Source organism: Erithacus rubecula (genome assembly GCF_903797595.1).
Source record: "Erithacus rubecula genome assembly, contig: scaffold_385_arrow_ctg1, whole genome shotgun sequence".
NCBI lineage: Eukaryota > Metazoa > Chordata > Aves > Passeriformes > Muscicapidae > Erithacus > Erithacus rubecula.
Window position 1 is genome coordinate 29,906 of NW_027635949.1, and position 22,301 is coordinate 52,206.

The 22,301-nt window shown below is 50.5% G+C and overlaps 1 protein-coding gene and 1 long non-coding RNA gene across 2 annotated transcripts; one reads left to right on the forward strand and one right to left on the reverse strand.

The window, feature by feature from the left end:
• Positions 1-1,643: 1,643 nt before the first annotated feature.
• LOC306816137 (uncharacterized protein) lies at positions 1,644-5,689 on the reverse strand (the record flags this gene model as incomplete). The annotated part of the gene is made up of 6 exons (XM_079332622.1): positions 1,644-1,694; positions 2,200-2,359; positions 4,089-4,369; positions 4,825-4,968; positions 5,252-5,383; positions 5,681-5,689. 6 exons carry the CDS (start codon positions 5,687-5,689, stop codon positions 1,644-1,646), a joined length of 777 nt encoding a protein of 258 aa, XP_079188748.1.
• An 11,459-nt stretch (positions 5,690-17,148) lies between these two features.
• Positions 17,149-19,714, forward strand: LOC306816142. The gene is made up of 3 exons (XR_013777580.1): positions 17,149-17,196; positions 17,652-17,932; positions 19,660-19,714. It is a non-coding gene; the product is annotated as an uncharacterized lncRNA (long non-coding RNA).
• The last annotated feature ends 2,587 nt before the right edge of the window (positions 19,715-22,301 follow it).

Consider the following 22,301-nt stretch of genomic DNA (forward strand, 5'->3'; position numbering starts at 1 on the left):
GTTTCCATAGCAGCATCCCCAGAGCCCCACTGCCCTCTCTTGGAGCAGCAATGGCCAGATCAGGCTGTCATTCTCTGCTGCCACTCAGGACCAGTTCTCCCCTTGCAGGTACATGTCCATCCCTGCATCAGCACTTGGCTTTCCTCTCTTCTCTCCCCACTGGCTGCTCTTAGATGGCCAAGACCAAACACCTTTCCATGAACAGCAAACTTGGTCTTCTCACCCCTCCTGCCAGGTCCTAATATTTAGAAATCTGAACATGACTCAGCACACGAGGAATTGCCCAAACCATGCAATGTCAACAGAGACAGTGTGGGCATTGAGAACTAAAGCTTCTAGGGCACAGAACTCCATCATGAAGGAAATCAGCAGTTTTAGCATTCAGTGGCTTTGACATGACTACAACATCCTTTCCTCCTTTTTGAGAAGAAAGCAATTAGAAAAGTTAAACTGGAAACAGATACTCTTTAGAACTATTAACACCAGGTCCAAACTGAGCTAGGAAATGTCCCTTTGTGGCATCTGCCAATCTCACCAGCATATCCTTCCTTTCCTTCTCCAGGCTCTCCAATTTCCTCTGCAGAGATGCCACCTCCTGATGGAGAGTAGCAGCCTCCTCCTGCCTTTCAGCGGCCTCTTTCTGCAGGGCAATTTCTCGAGAGGCGTGCTTGAGTTCTTCCTTCCACCAATCTGCAGCAGGGAAGGGGAAGGGAGAGGGCAAGGGCAGGGGCAAGGGCAAAGCAAAGACAAATTGATGTGCATCCTGCAGAGGCAACCGCACTGCCTTCTCTACCTGCCTGTGTTTGCCAGGTCCTAAGCCCTCAAAGGATCCAAAACTGATAGATATGAAGGAATATTCTCGGCAAAGAGAAAAGCAGGAATGAAAGGAGCAAGATTCAGAGGAACAGGAAAGTTTGTTTGCTCTTGGGCTTGTGCAGAGTGAGCAATCCAAGAGAGACAAAGGAGCGGGCATGCCTGTGCAGCCCTGCTCCAGAGGCATCAGTAGCCTGGAAGCTCTGGCAGGGGCTGGACTTTGGGGAAATTGAGCTGAGGCATCCAGCTACAGCTCCTTAGCACAGACATGGCACCTGAAAGGCACCAACTGTGCACAGGATCTGCCACAGCCCAGCAAGATCACACTGCCAGCCATGGCATCTTTCTTGAGAAAAAGCTTGCACTGGCACTACAATGGATAAATCTCCTGCTGGATGTTTCCTTTCCCTCTGCCATCTCTGGGCACTTTTCCTCTGTGTGCCATCAGAGACCCTCACTGGCAAGACAGGATGGGGAAACGCGTGGGAGAGCAGAAGTTGTACCTTGCTCACTTTCCTCCAACTTCCTCTGCAGCTCCTGATTGTGGGCTCTGAGTTTGTGTATCTGAGCCTTTGCCTTCCTCAGCTCCAGCTCTGAGGTGTTACACTGTCTGTCCAAGGCAAGAGCTTTGTCATCACATCTCTGGAGTCTCACACGCAGCTGGGACACTTCAGTCTCCAGCACATGCACAGAGGCCTTCAAGCATTGTTCTCCTGCTCGGGACTCCTCCAGCTCCTGCAGCAGCTCCTTCTCTCCAGTTGCCTTGGCAGCCTCCATCTCCTGCATTGTGTCCTGCAGGGCCTGGATCTGGAAGATGGATGCACAGAGCCTCAGGGACAGGCCTGCTCCTGAGGCAGCAGAGCGGGTAGTAGGGAGAGCAACTAAGGAGAAAAGACTTCAGGCAAAAACACACAGGAAACAGAAAATGCAGAACCAAGGGTTCCATTGGAGACAAAAGTGGAGACAACAGGGAAAGGAAGGCAATGGACACCCTTGATTGAGGCTGCAGCTCTGAACACTGCCTGAACTGGCTGCGGTGCGAGTGCCCTGCCCAGCCTGCCACAGCCACATCTGTGTGCCCACATTGCTCAGTGCCCAGCACATGCTCCAACTCCATCTGGGACAATTCTGCTAACACAGGGACAGAGAAGCTCCAAAGGAGTCTGCTGCTGCTTCTCCTCCCAGATTTCCTGCTGGGACCCAGGACACAATGGGGGAAAACAATGGCAGAACACACCAGTCCAGCCTTGGCCTCAGGGTGCAGCAGCAGCCAGGGACAGAACACAGCAGCAGTGGATGCCACTGGGAGGGGAAAGAGGTTGGGGCCTCCAAGCCAAAGGTGGTGTTGTGTGTCCATGGAGAAGACAATGCCAGTGCACAGCTTACCTGGGTTTGGAGCTCCTGCAGTTCTCCTCTGCTGTTTGAAGAGAGTTGCTCAGCCTGCTGAAGAGCAGAATGAAACTGAGACAGATGATTGCTCAGTTCTAGGTTCTTTTCTTCCAGTGTCCTGAGGCACAGGTTCTTTTCCTCCAGAGATAGAATCAGCCTAGAAGGAAAGCATGCAACTCATTACTACATGGTATGACATTTTATAAACTCCTAGGACTTGCACCACCTCGGGAAAAACTGCTCTGTCTGATGAGCTTTGTCTAAACAACTTGGCTGTTTGCTCCCCCTGCAGCCACAGCCCAGCATGTGCCCACACTCCTTTTGTTCCTGAAATAACGGGGAGTCCCTGCATATGTACATGCCTTGCCTTGTTTTTGACATGGGAATGTGAATACAATTAACAAAGTCTTGCAATGAAGACATTAGGAGAGAGAAAAAATTTTCTTCTGACTTAACCATGCTCCAAGGCAGGGAGGTTTAGTCAACATGGATCCTTCCCCCATCTTGTATGTCCAGGTAGGAGGAGCAGCACCCTACAGCCAGGGGATCTCTGGGACATTCCTTAAGATTTACCAGCACCCATCCTACTTTCAGCTGGAGAAACAAAGGCCAAAAGCAGAAGTGGCTACAGACACTTGGAGCACTGTAGCTGCTGGAGCCAGGATGGTTCTGGCTCCTGGCAGCCACAGGGTCCACAGAACTCCTGGGGGCCTCGAGGCAGAATGCAGCTACAAGGCCTTAGTGCAAGCAGTGCCCAACAATTGGGCAGGCAGCAGAGGTTCATCTTGGCTTGCAGACCTTCTCAGCTAGCTAGGAATGAGATCTTGGGATCGCAGCAGAGATTCCAAAGATAGCTTTATTTCTTCAAAGGGTTCCACTAGCAAAATCCAAATATATAGCATAACAAGGGGTTTTTATAGGGATTAGGAGGATTGAAATCTAACCAGTAAAATTAGAACTTGAAATATATCCAATTACTTAAAGATTCTAGGTGAGAAAAGAACAATCATTTTAAAAAGTTAAAGACCACTAGCAATTCTAAAAGACAACAGGTGTTTCTGTAGGGGGGTGAATATTTCTCTGACACGAGTTTTCATAAGAAAGGGTTTCTTATCTCTAAGGAGGAAGATGAGGTCCCAGGAGCCCTTTTCAGGGATAGCTGTATCATCCACAGAGCACAACCTGATGGAACACACAGAAACCTCCAGGCAAGCAAAAGTGCCCTGTCTTCCTCTGTCTTCTTCTTGGAAGAAGAATCCTGTGGCACGGAAGACTGGCAGCACTTGATCAGCTGGAGGAGCCCCCCTACCCTTGGTCTTGTTTCTTGCAATCTTTGTACAGTCAGTAATGCCTGTGACTGTGGAGAGTGCCAGGGACCCTGCCAGACACCCTCCAGGCAGAAGGGGGAATATTTTTTGAGGAATGATGCAACAGAGACATTCTTGTATCTTGGGTGCCTTCAAGGACAATCTGGCCTAGATCAGCAATCAGGGCCTTAAGATGGTTCTGCCCAGCAAAGGCATCAGATTCCAGGCTGATCCAGATCCCAGATGCTTCAAGTTACAGGACCCAAGTTGGAGCTGATGGATGTATCCACCTCCTTACACTGCAGCTTGGGCAGTGTTAACACACCCACCTAAACCAAAAACACACAAGTCCCCAGAGGGAAAGAGCTACCCCAAAAGCCTTTACCTTCACAAAAACTTCAACTGATGACTTAAAGGAAAAGAAAATGACACACAATATTCAGATAATGAGATATATCAGAGATAGAAGAGCTGACAATCAGCCACTTAGGACATGTTGCCAGAGCCCCTGGCAGGTGCAAAGATGGCAAAGAGGGAATCCATTCACCACAATGCAGAGTCCCACAGGCTTTCATTTACCTGGCTTTTTCCCTCTCTAGGACATTCACAGAAGCTTGCAATTCTGAATTTTGCTGAGCCACTTCTTCCCGTTGACTCCTTTCCCTCTCCAGGTTCTGCAGGTGCACTTGCAGCTCCTTGTTCTGATGTTCTGCCTCTTCCAGCAGCTTCTTGGTGTGCTCAAGCTCCAACAGCTTCTGCCTTGACTGATCCTGTGCCCAGCTCACATCTTGCTGTGCTCTCTGGACAATTGCTTCCTGGGACTCTCGGGAGGCTGCCAGCTCAGACATCAACTCTCCCACCTCCAGTCAAACAGAACAGAGCAGTCAGAGCCCACAGCCACAGCTTGTGTCTGTCAGCCACAGCAGAGGCTGTGAGAAAAGGTCAAGGACAACTTTCCATTCCTCCCAGTCCTGACAGCACCAGATTGACAATGGATATGGACACCTTGTTTCAATCTTCAAGTGGGCCAAAGGACACCTGAAAAAGCACCTCCCAAACCAAGGCTAGAAAGAAGAAGCCAGCAGGAATCCTTGCTGATGCTTGCTGGCCAACAAGCCAGAGCACTAGCCCAGCTGTCCAAGTCAGCAGCTGAGATTCAGCAGAGCACTGAGTGTCCTTCAGAACAGCTGCCCTGCAGAGCACAGGGCCAGGCAGCCCCAGGGGTCACCCCATCAACTGCTGCTCTGCCATGGAAAAGCAAGAAGGCCACTGATCCCTCCCTGGATGACTGTGGTACTACTGCTGCTTTGCTCACCTGCTTTTGTAGAGCCTCCCTCTGCTCAAGGAGGACATTCATTTCCTCCCTGACGCCTTGTAGCTCTTCCCTGTGCCTCCTCTGCGCTGCCTGGATTTCACTTTGAGCTTCCTGCAGCTCAGCTTGCAGCTCTGCCTTGATGATCTGACAACAAAATGCAGAGCAACTTCCTGGGACCTGCCCTCATGCTCAGCTTTTTCCACTTTCCACACTGTCTCAAAATCCCACACTTTCAGCTACTTCTTTTGACCTCTCTAGCCAGCTCTGCTTCCTCTGCAAGCCCTCCTTCCTGGGGATGAGCTCTGGAGCATGCCAGGCTCTATGGTCCCAGGGCCTGAAGCAGCCCTTGCCTCCTCAGTCCCAGGAGCTGCCTCTTGTGCCCTTGTCATTGCCCTGCACTCAATGTTCCCTGCCTACTCAGACTTACCTGCTCCTTCTCTTGCTGCCCTTTCAACTCCTGCCTGAGCTGCTGGATCTGCTGGCAGGCTTGGCTGAGCTCTCCCCTAGTTTGGAGCAGTGCCTCTGATAAAGCACTCCTCTCCTGCTCTTTCAGCAGCACCTGCACAGAAAGAAAGAGCAGAGAGCTTCACATTTGCCCTGCAACACCTGTGTGGCAAGAGGCAGAGACTGATGGGCTCACGCACTCTCAGAGCACTCGGCTGCTGCTCCCCTGGGCCACTCTGCCCCAGGGCAGCCACAGCTCCCCAGCAAGTGACTTAGAACACAGCCCAGAAGACATCTCTGGCTTACTGTTCAGAAATACTCCAGATGAGGTTTAAAAAGATATTTCTCTTTTGTGTCAGCATTCCTGCTGCACCCTCCCCAAGCCCACAAAGGAAAAGTCTTTTCAACTCACTTTGGCCATGAAAACTCACCAGAACAAAGCCAAAGGGGAGTGGGAAGACAACGGTGAAGATACTCTGAGCTACGTCTTAGAAGAACAGAGCACAACAGCAGCACACAAATCTCAGCTGAAAGCTGATGTTTCTGCCTGGATTCCTATCAGAGGGCTCATTCCTGGTCCCAAAGATAGCCCCATTCACCTTTTCCCCACCCCAAATTCAATGTAGAAGACACGGAGGACATGCTGCACACAGCCTCATGTCCTGCCATCTCCCACAGCTCCAGCCTTGCAAAAAATCACACCAGTTCTTGTTTCAGTATAATTACCTCTCGCTTGGCATTTGCAAATCTTGTTTGTGCTGCTTCTTTTACTTGTGGAGTATCTTATCTGTATGATAAGATAACATTGAGAGGAACTATGAATAAAAACATTGAAAGGAAGAATACAAAGAGGAATTTACCACTGACCCTCTGCTTATCAAGAATTATCAAAACACAGAACTGAGGGCCTTGTGAGGACATAAAAGATATAAATTTCATCTGCAGTATGACATGTATTTTAAGAAGACAGGTCAAGGGTCAACCGAGCAAAGGAATTCCCACAAAATTTGAACTGAAGGGAATGTATGAATATGTATTATTGTCTTGAATACGCATTTAACCAATGTAATGAAAAAGTACATAAAAATTGTTTTAGGCTAACTGACATGCTTCTGGCAATTTTCCAAGCACCCATTGATGTTTACTGTCCCTCTTATCCCTTATTATATTTTTAAAAATTTTAAAGAGGGACTCTTGTTTCTCACAAGAAGGCTGGTGACCACCTCAGTAGGAACTGACACATGTGAAAGCAACAAATTGCTATAAAATCATGACACAGCTTTGTGCAAATATGAGTATGCTACTAATATATTGTAAATGAGACGTTGCAAAGAAGAAATTTTAAAACTCAACTGAAACCCGAAAAAGATGGGGTGAGGTTTTGGCAGAGAAATTCCCCTCACTCCCAGAGCTGAATAAACAGATACCTGCTCTGTAGCTGAGTCAACTCTAGAGTTTTATATTCTTGTCTAGTTTTGGGCATCAGTAGTCTCCAAAGATGGTGGCTCAAGGGAAGCCATTCTTGGTGTTCCCAGACCCCCCATACCCCGGCCCTGCACTGGTGCCAATCCATGTGGAGTAAGTCGGTACAGTTCACCCAGACACTGGAGCTGCACAGGTGAGATGGTGTGGCAGGGGTGGGGCAGGTGAGGGGCAGTGCAGAGCAGGACCATGCAGGGTGGGAAGGATGAGGGGAAGGGTGTGGCAGGAACGAGCAAAGTCTGGGTCAGGTGAGGGGCAGCCCAATAACTGTCCCCAGAGAGGCCAGGAGCTCTCACAGGACCCCATAACTCACCTCCTGTCCCCCTGTTGAGGACTACCCAGAGACCTTCAGGACTCTGTCCCCCCATATTCCCCACATATGTCCCCCTATATCCCCTCTCAGAACTCCCAGTACTCTCCCCAGGGATGATCCTGCATGAGGCAGTAGAAGGCTGGTATCCACCATAGATGAGAAGGGCGTGGGAGGGGGGATACAAACCATGGAGCAGCTGGCAGTGGGTGGGGGGCTTCCTCCCTGCCCCGAAAATCCCAAGCACTCCCTCGGTACCCCCACAGTGGAACTAGAGCAGCTCCGAGGAGAAAACGTCCTGGGATGTGCGGCCTGGGGAGGGGACTCAGAAATCGGGGGGTCACAACATTAGGGGGAACACCTACATTAGTAGATGGGACCCCCAGATGCCCCAGGCCTCCCTAGATGGGAGGAGAGACCCCCAAGACCTGCCCAGCCCCTCCTGGTGGGAAGAGAACACATATTGCATGGTCCACAAAATCAGGGGAGGCCTGAAAATTAAGGGAGCTCCAAAACCAGGGGGCATCCCAAAATCTTGGTGGAAGACTCCAATATCAGGACAATACGTCTGCCAAAGAAGCTGGGACCTTGAGCCTCCTCAGATAAGAGAACAGGTCCTGGGATGTATGTCTTGGGGGGATCGCCAAAATTAAGGGATCTCCAAAATCAGAGGGAAAACCCAAAATCAGGAGAGACCCCAAAATCAGGAAGGTGTTGGAAATGCTACAAAGGTTTAAATTTTTATGTAACTTTAGCCAGTTTTGTTCGCTGTTATAAATAAGCAGGGCCGAAGCCTTTATTAAATGCAGCTCTTGTATTGAAAGGGGCTGCGGGAAGGCTGCCGCCTGCTGCTGCTGCTGCTGCTGCTGCTGCTGCTGCTGCTGCTGCAGTTGAGCCAGTGATGTCGCAGGGAAAGGTCCCCTAGCCATCCTGCAGCAGGATGGGGAGTCTCAGTCCTCACTCGCACACACAGATCTCCCGTTCAGCTCACTTGGTCTAGGGGTCTCATTGTTGTGTTCTTCCTCCTAGGTTGTAGCTGTTCTGGTGAAGTCTTTCCTTGGTAGTTTAAGGTGCTCTCCATGGCCCATGGTCCTTGGTTTCACAGCACTTGGTGTAGTTTTTTTGGTTTTCTTAATGTTTAGATTTAGCTGGGACCTCTGCCTTTGGGAGGGTCTGTCTGGGAATATTGGTGATTTGCATACGGGGCGGAGTCTTTTGAGCAGCAGCAGGAAACAGGAAATAGGGAGAAGGGAAAGGCGGAGGAGATGAGGGACAATGGCGAACGTAGGAACTGGGAACCATTAGGGAATACAGAGCTACGGGGGAGTGAGGGGTACAGAATGTATATTCTCGGCAGAATGGGTAGTGTAACGTAGGAACTGGGAAACATTACAGAGTTGCGGGGGAGTGAGGGGTACAGAATGTATACTTTCGTCCTAACGGGTAATGTAACAACTCTCAGAACATAACTGTTAACTGTTGTAACAACGATTTAACTGCTTACAACTTCTGACTGCTTACAACTTCTGAGTCTGCATCCACCACATTCGCCCTTGGCACGGGAAAAGGGAATTTAACTTTCTTTGTAGGCACTGGTCCAGCAGGTGAGGTCTGACAAGCTTAACAACTCAGCAGACTGGGAGTAGCACAGAAGATACACTGGAGATAATGACCATTAACAATCATTAACAACAATCAACTCCAAACATCACTGGTCTGGGAAAAGAGATAAGAATCAGAACCTAATTAGCATCAGAGGTGAAGAGAACTGTAATGAATAGGCAACCAAATGCTGAGAACTGCATAATGTGGGACCAGTGTACATTGCAAGATGCATTTTGATGGGTTTTGACTGTGTAAGTATCTGAAAAATCTAGTAAAATTCATGAGTGATGGAATTATTTTCTCTGCACACCTGGACAATGTGTGGATTAAATGATTTGTTGCACATCCTGGCGAGAACAACATTCTGGCCAGAATAAGGTAATGACTTGGATTCTCTAACACTAAAAATGCTGTTGAAGAAGCTTTTTTTGTTTTGTTTTGAGGGGTTTTTTTTGAGGTTTTTTTTGTTTTGTTTGGTTTGGTTTTTTGTTTTGTTTTGTTTTGTTTTCCTGCTGTTTTGGTGACAAAGGGACCCCCCACAAATAAGGTGGGATCTTCAAAGCCCACCTCCCTCCTGGACAGGAGAAGAAAAAAACCATTGGCCCTTTGCTGAGGTGGGGTGGGTACCCAATAATCAGAGCAGGCCCCAAAATCAGCCCCCCAGTCCCCTCCCCACCTCTAAAGACACAGAAAACCTTGATCCCTATCCCTCCCATATTCTCCCCCATTCCAAATTGCCCGTTTCCCCAAGATGCCCTGAAGCTCCCCAGCCACTGTAACCCCCACAAAGCTCCTCCAGAAGCCGCCCTGGACGTCCTGAGACCCCTTCCCACCTCCAAATGCATGGAGCCAGTCATGCACCAGTGCAGCCGCATGGCTGAGGGGCTGCGGGGGCCATTTCAGGGTGCAGCTCCTCCCAGCCTCCCCTGAAGGGGCTGAAGCCCTGCAGGCTCTTGGTCAGGACACCCTCACCAGCTCCCACCTGAAGGCCACCAGGGTGTCCCCTCAGGCCATGGCCGTGTGTGAGTACCAGTGGCATGGGGGAGGGAGGGGAGAAGAAACTTTGGCTTCAGCAAAACATCTCCTCATCTCTCACAGTCCTATGAAGTCTTTGTTCTTTTACACAAAGTTCAGGAGTTTAGCATGAACCTGGCTGAGGAGCAGTCCATGTCAATTAGTAAAGTTTGTAGAAAATATAAATTGATTTAGCTAGTTGTAATGATCATGCATCCTGTGTTTTACGGAGGGTACACACTAAGTGGGGCATGGATAGGCAGATCGGGATGTCCCGAGTACCTTCCTAATACCTCAGCCAACGGGGAAAGTGAATGAGAAGAAAATGCGGCCGGGAAATGAGGAGAAAAGAAGGCTACTTGCTCCAACTAATTGAGAGAGACCCCACTGGACACACGCCTCATGGACTCTCTCCCTTTGTTCGAATCAAGGGACTCCACTGCTTCCTTTATGGACACGAAACTCTAGCGATGTGAATTTTATGCTCTGGGGGATGGGGGGCACTGGAGCTCCTCTACCTGGGGAGGGGAAAGAATAAACCAGTATAAACCAGTATAAACCAGACTGGGGCAGCTGGGGAAATTTCAGAGTCACGAGGGGGCAGTGGAAGCGAGGCAGGGGAGGGGGGGAGTGATCGGCAAGGGGGGGCAGGAAGAAGTTCCCGCCTCGGCCGCTCCCCCCTCAGGGATTGACTATGGGGGGGCGGCTCCCGCCCAAACCATGGGCGGGGAAAACTCCGCTCAGGGATTGGCTGGACGGGATGGGGGCGGGGCGGGAGCAGTTCCGCCTCAGCCAAACTCCCCTCAGGGATTGGCTGGATGGGATGGGGGCGGGCAGGAGCAGTTCCGCCTCAGCCAAACTCCCCTCAGGGATTGGCTGGATGGGATGGGGGCGGGGCGGGAGCAGTTCCCGCCTCAGCCAAACTCCCCTCAGGGATTGGCTGGGCAGGACGGGGGGGGGGGAGGGTGGGAGCAGTTCCTCAACATTTCAATTAAACAGACAAAGATGGAATAAATTTGAATAAGTATGAAATATTTAAGGCTATATTTTAGTTACATTTAAACCATAGGGGGTTGAAAAGGTGCATTGTGTGTTAAGACCTGGCAAAACCAAGAAACCCCCGAAAAAATCCCCCAAATCCTTTTAAGAATCCCTTGAAAATAAGTAAAATGGAGTAGAAGCATAATAAAGATGAATAAATACAAACAAGTTAAAATTAAGGTATAATTTTGAAATTCAGAGTTATAAAATGGGGCTTGGGGTGTTAAAATGCCTCAAGAAAGCACCAAAATCCCCAAGCACCAAATTCCCCTCACACCTGGGCTGGCTGTCCCACAGTTCAAGTAAAGAGTCCTCCAGTAGCTCAGGGGAGCAGCAGCCCTCTTGCTGAGGCACAGAAATGGGTCAGTGCCACAAATGTGTGCTTTTGAAATCAGTGTAGGGTTCCTAATTGGTGCCAGAACTCTCTAATAGAGCTGTGGTGGCTGAGGGATGTACATGGGAAGGGTTTTTTCTGCCATGAACTGGACTTGTTGACCATCTGAGCTCTGTTCAGGGGCAGTCTGGGAGCCTGTTCCTTTCCCTTCCCCAAGGGCAGAGTGTTGGTGAGGGCTGGAGTTGGAGGCTGTGTGTGCCCGACAGCCGGTACCGTGGGGCTGCGGATGCTGCTGCCAGCGTGGGCTTGTCTGAGCTGGGCCTTGTGCCTCTTCCAGGTGTCCCTGCTGCAGTCACAGCTGGCCTGGGACTGACAATACCAGCAGAACTACACTGAGAGCTGCTCAAAAACCAGGCAAGAGCTGTCAGACCTTCACCAGGAGCTCTCCTGCTACTTTGCAGCTCTGCTCAAGGAGCCCAGGGCTGCTCTTGTGGAACAGAGACTTGAAGCTGCATTGATCTCTGAACTGATGTCACTTGGCAGTGACAGCCTTGGGCCATCAGTCTCTGCAGAGACAGGCCCTGGAGAAGGCAGGTGCAGCTCTTCTCTTCCATGGAGGATTTTTGCCCTGCCAGTTCCTGTCAACTGGGACACAGAAGTCCTCCATAGGACACAGAAGAGTGCTATTGAAGATGAGGGCAAAAAATACTTACTAAAGCTTTTCCAAGCAGACCTATGTGTTTCTTGAAGGTCTGTTCCTAGCGAGGAATCTTTGATGTAATCAACAAGAATTTTCTTCTGCCTTGAAGATTTAGATATATTGCCAAACACAGTGCAGAGAAAAAATTGCACTTGTGACGGTGTCATTTTTGATCTATTTTATAAGCCTTAAACACTGCAGCTCTTGGCATTTCTCTGCAGGAATTTCAAAAGCCCCTGAAACACCATTTTTCCTTCTTATGTGATTGTTCTAAACACAAGGCTTTCTTTTCCATGAATATTTGTAAGCACCAAGAATCTTTATGGGCTTTTTCTTGTATCTCCCCCATGTCAGGGAAGACAGAAGAATTCCTGTGACTCAGGAACTAAGCGCATCCCTAAAGAGGATGTGGTTCTTGAGAATGCTGAGCCTTAAAATTGATGCTGTCTGGACCAGCAACTTGTAACTCATGTTCTGAGCCAGGGCCCTGCCCGGCACGACTGTGGGGACACGGGGGAGGCAGGGCAGGTGCCAGAGCCAGCAGGGAGCTGGGGCTGGGGAGAGCCAGGGAGAGCCATTCCACCAGTCCCTGGAATGATGGGCTCCGGATCCTGGCAACCGTCAACAGGCCATGGAATGTTGGAATGTTGGGGGTTGGACCCTGGCAACCGTCAACAGGCCATGGAATGTTTGGAATGTTGGGGGTTGGACCCTGGCAACATTTGACAGCTCCTGGCTCATTGGGGTTTGGACCCTGGAGCTGTCAACAGCTCATGAGCGTTGGGGCTCAGACCTTGCCAAGGCCAACGGCACCTTTTGTGTGCTATTGACCTTGAAAGGCCAACGACATCTGGCGATTGGGGTTAGACCCTGCTAAGGCCAAGGGCCTTTGGTCACTGGGGTTTAGACCCTGGAAAGGCCAAGGGCCTTTCGAGATTTGGGTTTAGGCTCTGGAAAGGCCAAGGGCCTTTGGGCACAGGGGTTTAGACCCTGCAAAGGCCAAGGGCCTTTGGTGATTGGGGTTAGACCCTGCAAAAGCCAAGGGCCTTTTGAGATTTGGGTTTAGACTCTGCAAAGGCCAAGGGCCTTTAGGTGATTGGGTTTAGACCCTGCAAAGGCCAAGGGCCTTTGGTGATTGGGTTTAGACCCTGCAAAGGCCAAGGGCATATGGTGATTGGGGTTAGACCCTGCAAAGGCCAAGGGCCTTTAGGCACTGGGGTTTAGACTCTGCAAAGGCCAAGGGCCTTTGGAGATTTGGGTTTGACTCTGCAAAGGCCAAGGGCCTTTGGTCACTGGGGTTTAGACCCTGCAATATCAACGACCTTTGGACACTGGGATTTGGCGACTGTTGGTGCCAAAGGAGCAGATGGACAGCCGGCGGGTGAGTGAAAAAGCCACTGCTCTCCGTGTGCCAGACCCAGCAGGGACCTGGCTGGGCTGGGCGTGTGCCTCAGGGGAATTGGTTCCCTTTGGGAATGGCAAGGGATTAATAGTTGGCTGTTCAGAGCTTTGGTGCTTGCTGTGGGGACAGGCCTGGGAGGGAATGGGGGGCTCCTGGCCACATCTCCTGCTCCATCCTTGTTCCACTGGAGTCCGTAGGCACAAACAAGGGAGCAGCTTTTCATTGCCTTCCCTTCAGCCCAATTTACAGCACAGCCTCAGTTCTTCCCAGAGGCAAGAATGGGTTTCTCCCTGACATCTCCAAGATGATCCGCAGAGGCCCAGAGGAGGCCATGGGATTAATAGGAAGATACTCCAAGGGCTGGAGCATCAGCGCCAAGGGAAAAGGATGCAAGAGTTGCTGTTGTCCAACCTGGGGAAGGTTCCAGGGTGACCTTCCAATGCCTGAGGGGGCTGCAAGAGAGTTGGAGAGGGACTTAAGCCAGGGGCCTGCAGGGACAGAACAAGGGACAGTGACTTCCTACTGAGACATGGCAGAGATAGATGGGATATTGGGAGAGAATTCTGCCCTGTGAGGGTGCTGAGGCCCTGGCACAGGTTGTCATGAGAAGCTGTGGCTGCCCCTGGATCCCCGGAGTGTTCAAGGCCAAATTGGACTGGTTTCTGGGCAGCTCCCCTTCTGGTGTTCTTAAAAGTGATGAGACACCTTCCAGCATGTTCGTTTGTGCTGCTGTCAAACTACTGGGCTGGAAATATTCCAAAGGAGGGGAGGAAGAGCTCAGCTGGAATTGCTATGCTTTGGGACAGGCTGGGAAGCACTTAGAGGTGGCTGCCTCAGGAGCAGCCATGCAGTCTGAGTGTGCTCTGCCCTGTGCTCTTGCAGGGAGCTCGAGACCTTTCTCACCGGGGACGTTCCTCCAGATCCCCTGAGGTGAGTAAACAGTGCAGAGCTGGGTGAGATTTTGAAACTGGTTCTCCATGAATGGAAGCTGGTTCTTGTGAGATCAGAAGAGGCATCTCGGTGGTACTTTGATATAGGAACAGAATTCCTGACTAACAGCTGGATGTGGGCTTTCAGGTGCTGTTAGACGACAGCATGGCCAATTCCATCTGCACTGACAGTCCTGGGAACATGCTCTCAACTCTGATATCCACTGATGAACAGGATCCCTTGGAATTGGTTCAGGAAGTCGCAGAGAATTGTGGAGGCTTGCAGCAACAGTTTGAGCAAATAGTAGAGAAATACCAGAGGCTCAAAAGCTACCAGCAGCACATAGACTGTGTGCTAAAAATAATCAGAAGGTGAGCGTTTTCTCCTCTTTCTCCTGCGTTCCAGAAACAATCTACTTTCAGGCGTGGGAGTTCAGAGGGGTCCTGGGAGAAGAAATCCCCTTCCCTACCATGCTTAGGCCTCAGTGTGGCTCTTGAGCATCATCCTGTCTGGGTTTTTCATGCTCTACTGTGACTCCTAAGGCTGTCTGGGAGATGCACAGCCATATTGGAAGAGAAGATTCCTTCTTCTCACCATGCTGCTTCCCTGAATTCTGTTCTTTGCACACCCCTGCCCAGCTACTGCTTCTCACTGAAGGAAGGCAAAATCCTGCCTTCCTTTCCCTTTGCCTCTGGAGGATTTCCTTGGGAGGGAAAGAGCAAGGTCTTCCTTAGCCCACTGCACTCTGGTCCATCCTGGAGTGTGGAAAATGGGATCGGTGACCCTTTAGGCTTCTTCATTCCTCTGACTGAGCCTTTTCTCTGCAGTGACTATGAAAACATGGGGAAGTCCAAGGAAAAGCTGCAGCAAGTCATTGGAATCCCAGAGCCAGGAGCCTTGAGTCTGCGTCAGAAGAACACCAAGCAGCAGGAGGAAGCGTCAGCCCAGGCAGAAAAGGCAGAGCAGAAGGACAGGATGGAGGTTGGTTTTAGAAATGAGACGGGTTTTCCACTGAAAACTTGTCTTGCCTCTTCTTGCATAGTGGAGAACTTGGCTGCACTCGAGGGTGAAGACCCATCAGTGCAGAGCAAGCTGACAGTCAAGACACAGACATTGGAGGAATTGCAGTTTCAGAGGGATGTGCTGGAGCAAGAGAGGGAGGATGTTACCACGGCTCTGGACACCTTATTCCTAGGCAGCACCTGTGGCAGTGGGAGTTGTGCCAGCCAGATCAGCCCAGATGCTGTTTCTGGCAGTAGAAGACTGAGACACTGCTGTGCACACCTGGCTCAAGATGTTCCATGCATTTCTTAGCCAGGGATAGATGTGGTGTTGAGCAACATTCTATATGCTACTGGAAAATTTGTTTCTTTGGGCAGCTTCAGAGCCTCAAAAAGAGGGATCAGAGGAAGGAAAGGGTCAGGAGCACAGATGTGACAAGGAGTGGCTGAGGGAGGTCCCCTGCCCATCAGTCCTTGTGACTGGGGCATCAGAGAGGGAAGGTGACACCTCCTGTTCTGAGTGGTTGGACTGGATGCTTGGGAAGATCTTTCCCAACAGAAATGATTCCATGAGCCTGTGGTACTTGCACCTGCTGAGCCTCCTTTTAAATTCCCTGACAGGACAAGGTTTCTGGAGTGCAGAAAGCCAGTGCTGTTGTATGTTCAGGTTGAGATTTTTAGGAGGAATGAAGCTGCACATTTCTAAGAGAGGAGCTTGCCTCACAATTCATCTTGAAGATTTTTTCCTCCCCTCCTCAGGCAAGTGAGCGTGAAAGGCGCCATGCAGAGATGCAGGAGACACTGGAACAATGGAAAAAAGAGAAGGCAGAGAGAGAGCAGGAACACCAGAAGGTGCTGTTTGAGATGAGGCAGAAATTGGCCACCCTGGAGGCCCAAAAAGAAGCAGAACAAACAAGATTTGAAAATGCCAAGCGAGAGGTAATCATACTGAAATGAGAACTGGTGTGATTTTTTGCAAGGCTGGAGCTGTGGGAGATGGCAGGACATGAGGCTGTGTGCAGCATGTCCTCCGTGTCTTCTACATTGAATTTGGGGTGGGGAAAAGGTGAACGGGGCTATCTTTGGGACCAGGAATGAGCCCTCTGATAGGAATCCAGGCAGAAACATCAGCTTTCAGCTGAGATTTGTGTGCTGCTGTTGTGCTCTGTTCTTCTAAGACGTAGCTCAGAGTATCTTCACCATTGTCTTCCCACTCCCCTTTGGCTTTGTACTGGTGAGTTTTCATGGCCAAAGTGAGTTGAAAAGACTTTTCTTTTGTGGGCTTGGGGAGGGTGCAGCAGGAATGCTGACACAAAAGAGAAACATCTTTTTAAACCTCATCTGGAGTATTTCTGAACAGTAAGCCAGAGATGTCTTCTGGGCTGTGTTCTAAGTCACTTGCTGGGGAGCTGTGGCTGCCCTGGGGCAGAGTGGCCCAGGGGAGCAGCAGCCGAGTGCTCTGAGAGTGCGTGAGCCCATCAGTCTCTGTCTCTTGCCACACAGGTGTTGCAGGGCAAATGTGAAGCTCTCTGCTCTTTCTTTCTGTGCAGGTGCTGCTGAAAGAGCAGGAGAGGAGTGCTTTATCAGAGGCACTGCTCCAAACTCGGGGAGAGCTCAGCCAAGCCTGCCAGCAGATCCAGCAGCTCAGGCAGGAGTTGAAAGGGCAGCAAGAGAAGGAGCAGGTAAGTCTGAGTAGGCAGGGAACATTGAGTGCAGGGCAATGACAAGGGCACAAGAGGCAGCTCCTGGGACTGAGGAGGCAAGGGCTGCTTCAGGCCCTGGGACCACAGAGCCTGGCATGCTCCAGAGCTCATCCCCAGGAAGGAGGGCTTGCAGAGGAAGCAGAGCTGGCTAGAGAGGTCAAAAGAAGTAGCTGAAAGTGTGGGATTTTGAGACAGTGTGGAAAGTGGAAAAAGCTGAGCATGAGGGCAGGTCCCAGGAAGTTGCTCTGCATTTTGTTGTCAGACCATCAAGGCAGAGCTGCAAGCTGGGCTGCAGGAAGCTCGGAGTAAAATCCAGGCAGCGCAGAGGAGGCACAGGGAAGAGCTACAAGGCGTCAGGGAGGAAATGAATGTCCTCCTTGAGCAGAGGGAGGCTCTACAAAAGCAGGTGAGCAAAGCAGCAGTAGTACCACAGTCATCCAGGGAGGGATCAGTGGCCTTCTTGCTTTTCCATGGCAGAGCAGCAGTTGATGGGGTGACCCCTGGGGCTGCCTGGCCCTGTGCTCTGCAGGGCAGCTGTTCTGAAGGACACTCAGTGCTCTGCTGAATCTCAGCTGCTGACTTGGACAGCTGGGCTAGTGCTCTGGCTTGTTGGCCAGCAAGCATCAGCAAGGATTCCTGCTGGCTTCTTCTTTCTAGCCTTGGTTTGGGAGGTGCTTTTTCAGGTGTCCTTTGGCCCACTTAAAGATTGAAACAAGCTGTCCATATCCATTGTCAATCTGGTGCTGTCAGGACTGGGAGGAATGGAAAGTTGTCCTTTACCTTTTCTCACAGCCTCTGCTGTGGCTGACAGACACAAGCTGTGGCTGTGGGCTCTGACTGCTCTGTTCTGTTTGACTGGAGGTGGGAGAGTTGATGTCTGAGCTGGCAGCCTCCCGAGAGTCCCAGGAAGCGATTGTCCAGAGAGCACAGCAAGATGTGAGCTGGGCACAGGATCAGTCAAGGCAGAAGCTGTTGGAGGTTGAACACACCAAGAAGCTGCTGGAAGAGGCAGAACATCAGAACAAGGAGCTGCAAGTGCACCTGCAGAACCTGGAGAGGGAAAGGAGTCAACGGGAAGAAGTGGCTCAGCAAAATTCAGAATTGCAGGCTTCTGTGAATGTCCTAGAGAGGGAAAAAGCCAGGTAAATGAAAGCCTGTGGGACTCTGCATTGTGGTGAATGGATTCCCTCTTTGCCATCTTTGCACCTGCCAGGGGCTCTGGCAACATGTCCTTACTGTCTGATTGTCAGCTCTTCTATCTCTGATATATCTCATTATCTGAATATTGTGTGTCATTTTCTTTTCCTTTAAGTCATCAGTTGAAGTTTTTGTGAAGGTAAAGGCTTTTGGGGTAGCTCTTTCCCTCTGGGGACTTGTGTGTTGTTAGGTTTAGGTGGGTGTGTTAACACTGCCCAAGCTGCAGTGTAAGGAGGTGGATACATCCATCAGCTCCAAACTGGGTCCTGTAACTTGAAGCATCTGGGATCTGGATCAGCCTGGAATCTGATGCCTTTGCTGGGCAGAACCATCTTAAGGCCCTGATTGCTGATCTAGGCCAGATTGTCCTTGAAGGCACCCAAGATACAAGAATGTCTCTGTTGCATCATTCCTCAAAAAATATTCCCCCTTCTGCCTGGAGGGTGTCTGGCAGGGTCCCTGGCACTCTCCACAGTCACAGGCATTACTGACTGTACAAAGATTGCAAGAAACAAGACCAAGGGTAGGGGGGCTCCTCCAGCTGATCAAGTGCTGCCAGTCTTCAGTGCCACAGGATTCTTCTTCCAAGAAGAAGACAGAGGAAGACAGGGCACTTTTGCTTGCCTGGAGGTTTTGGCCTGTTCCATCAGGTTGTGCTCTGTGGATGATACAGCTATCCCTGAAAAGGGCTCCTGGGACCTCATCTTATCTCCTCCTTAGATAAGAAACCCTTTCTTCTGATAACTCATGTTGGAGTAATATTCACCCCCCTACAGAAACACCTGTTGTCTTTTAGAATTGCTAGTTGTCTTTAACTTTTTTAAATGATTGTTCTTTTCTGGAATCTTTAAGTAATTGGATATATTTCAAGTTCTAATTTTACTGGTTAGATTTCAATCCTCCTAATCCCTATAAAAACCCCTTGTTATGCTATATATTTGGATTTTGCTAGTGGAACCCTTTGAAGAAATAAAGCTATCTTTGGAATCTCTGCTGCGATCCCAAGATCTCATTCCTAGCTAGCTGAGAAGGTCTGCAAGCAAAGATGAACCTCTGCTGCCTGCCCAATTGTTGGGCACTGCTTGCACTAAGGTCTTGTAGCTGCATTCTGCCTCGAGGCCCCCAGGAGTTCTGTGGACCCTGTGGCTGCCAGGAGCCAGAACCATCCTGGCTCCAGCAGCTACAGTGCTCCAAGTGTCTGTAGTCACTTCTGCTTTTGGCCTTTGTTTCTCCAGCTGAAAGTAGGATGGGTGCTGGTAAATCTTAAGGAATGTCCCAGAGATCCCCTGGCTGTAGGGTGCTGCTCCTCCTACCTGGACATACAAGATGAGGGAAGGATCCATGTTGACTAAACCTCCCTGCCTTGGAGCATGGTTAAGTCAGAAGAAAATTGTTCCTCTCCCCTAATGTCTTCATTGCAAGACTTTGTTAATTGTATTCACATTCCCATGTCAAAAACAAGGCAAGGCATGTACATATGCAGGGACTCCCCGTTATTTCAGGAACAAAAGGAGTGTGGGCACATGCTGGGCTGTGGCTGCAGGGGGAGCAAACAGCCAAGTTGTTTAGACAAAGCTCATCAGACAGAGCAGTTTTTCCCGAGGTGGTGCAAGTCCTAGGAGTTTATAAAATGTCATACCATGTAGTAATGAGTTGCATGCTTTCCTTCTAGGCTGATTCTATCTCTGGAGGAAAAGAACCTGTGCCTCAGGACACTGGAAGAAAAGAACCTAGAACTGAACCATCATCTGTCTCAGTTTCATTCTGCTCTTCAGCAGGCTGAGCAACTCTCTTCAAACAGCAGAGGAGAACTGCAGGAGCTCCAAACCCAGGTAAGCTGTGCACTGGCATTGTCTTCTCCATGGACACACAACACCACCTTTGGCTTGGAGGCCCCAACCTCTTTCCCCTCCCAGTGGCATCCACTGCTGCTGTGTTCTGTCCCTGGCTGCTGCTGCACCCTGAGGCCAAGGCTGGACTGGTGTGTTCTGCCGATGTTTTCCCCCATTGTGTCCTGGGTCCCAGCAGGAAATCTGGGAGGAGAAGCAGCAGCAGACTCCTTTGGAGCTTCTCTGTCCCTGTGTTAGCAGAATTGTCCCAGATGGAGTTGGAGCATGTGCTGGGCACTGAGCAATGTGGGCACACAGATGTGGCTGTGGCAGGCTGGGCAGGGCACTCGCACCGCAGCCAGTTCAGGCAGTGTTCAGAGCTGCAGCCTCAATCAAGGGTGTCCATTGCCTTCCTTTCCCTGTTGTCTCCACTTTTGTCTCCAATGGAACCCTTGGTTCTGCACCTTTTGTTTCCTGTGTGTTTTTGCCTGAAGTCTTTTCTCCTTAGTTGCTCTCCCTACTGCTTGCTCTGCTGCCTCAGGAGCAGGCCTGTCCCTGAGGCTCTGTGCATCCATCTTCCAGATCCAGGCCCTGCAGGACACAATGCAGGAGATGGAGGCTGCCCGGGCAACTGGAGAGAAGGAGCTGCTGCAGGAGCTGGAGGAGTCCCGAGCAGGAGAACAATGCTTGAAGGCCTCTGTGCATGTGCTGGAGACTGAAGTGTCCCAGCTGCGTGTGAGACTCCAGAGATGTGATGACAAAGCTCTTGCCTTGGACAGACAGTGCAACACCTCAGAGCTGGAGCTGAGGAAGGCAAAGGCTCAGATACACAAACTCAGAGCCCACAATCAGGAGCTGCAGAGGAAGTTGGAGGAAAGTGAGCAAGGTACAACTTCTGCTCTCCCACGTGTTTCCCCATCCTGTCTTGCCAGTGAGGGTCTCTGATGGCACACAGAGGAAAAGTGCCCAGAGATGGCAGAGGGAAAGGAAACATCCAGCAGGAGATTTATCCATTGTAGTGCCAGTGCAAGCTTTTTTCTCAGGAAAGCTGCCATGGCTGGCAGTGTGATCTTGCTGGGCTGTGGCAGATCCTGTGCACAGTTGGTGCCTTTCAGGTGCCATGTCTGTGCTAAGGAGCTGTAGCTGGATGCCTCAGCTCAATTTCCCCAAAGTCCAGCCCCTGCCAGAGCTTCCAGGCTACTGATGCCTCTGGAGCAGGGCTGCACAGGCATGCCCGCTCCTTTGTCTCTCATGGATTGCTCACTCTGCCCAAGCCCAAGAGCAAACACACTTTCCTGTTCCTCTGAATCTTGCTCCTTTCATTCCTCCTTTTCTCTTTGCCGAGAAGTTTCTTTCATTTCTGCCAGTTTTGGATCCTTTGAGGGCTTAGGACCTGTCAAACACAGGCAGGCAGAGGAGACAGTGCTGTTGTCTATGCAGGATGCACATGAGTTTGTCTTTGCTTTGCCCTTGCCCCTGCCCTTGCCCTCTCCCTTCCCCTTCCCTGCTGCAGACTGGTGGAAGGAAGAACTCAAGCACGCCTCTCGAGAAATTGCCCTGCAGAAAGAGGCCGCTGAAAGGCAGGAGGAGGCTGCTACTCTTCATCAGGAGGTGGCATCTCTGCAGAGGAAATTGGAGAGTTTGGAGAAGGAAAGAAAGGATATGCTGGTGAGATTGGCAGATGCCACAAAGGGCCATTTCCTAGCTCAGTTTGGACCTGGTGTTAATAGTTCTAAAGAGTAACTCTTTCCAGTTTAACTTTTCTAATTGCTTTCTTCTCAAAAAGGAGGAAAGGATGTTGTAGTCATGTCAAAGCCACTGAATGCTAAAACTGCTGATTTCCTTCATGATGGAGTTCTCTGCCCTAGAAGCTTTAGTTCTCAATGTCCACACTGTCTCTGTTGACATTGCATGGTTTGGGCAATTCCTCGTGTGCTGAGTCATGTTCAGATTTCTAAATATTAGGACCTGGCAGGAGGGATGAGAAGACCAAGTTTGCTGTTCATGGAAAGGTGTTTGGTCTTGGCCATCTAAGAGCAGCCAGTGGGGAGAGAAGAGAGGAAAGCCAAGTGCTGATGCAGGGATGGACATGTACCTGCAAGGGGAGAACTGGTCCTGAGTGGCAGCAGAGAATGACAGCCTGATCTGGCCATTGCTGCTCCAAGAGAGGGCAGTGGGGCTCTGGGGATGCTGCTATGGAAACTCTACACAGGAGAGGTGGAAAACCACTGCTGTTGCCCCAACCCCAGGGAATGGATTGCTGGGGGTGTTTGCTCTTCCCTTCCTCCCTGCTGGAGAGCACACCCTCGTGGCACTGCCTAAATCCTGCTTAGCATGCACTTGAAATCTTGGCTGCAGTTCTGGCAGCTCCTCCCCAAAGGAACACTGGAGAGGAGCTGCAAGTGGTTGGGGAAAGGCAGGAAGGGAGCTGGGAGTGGCTGAGCAAGCTGGGAAAGATGCAGCATCAAGGGGGGCCCAGCAAAGA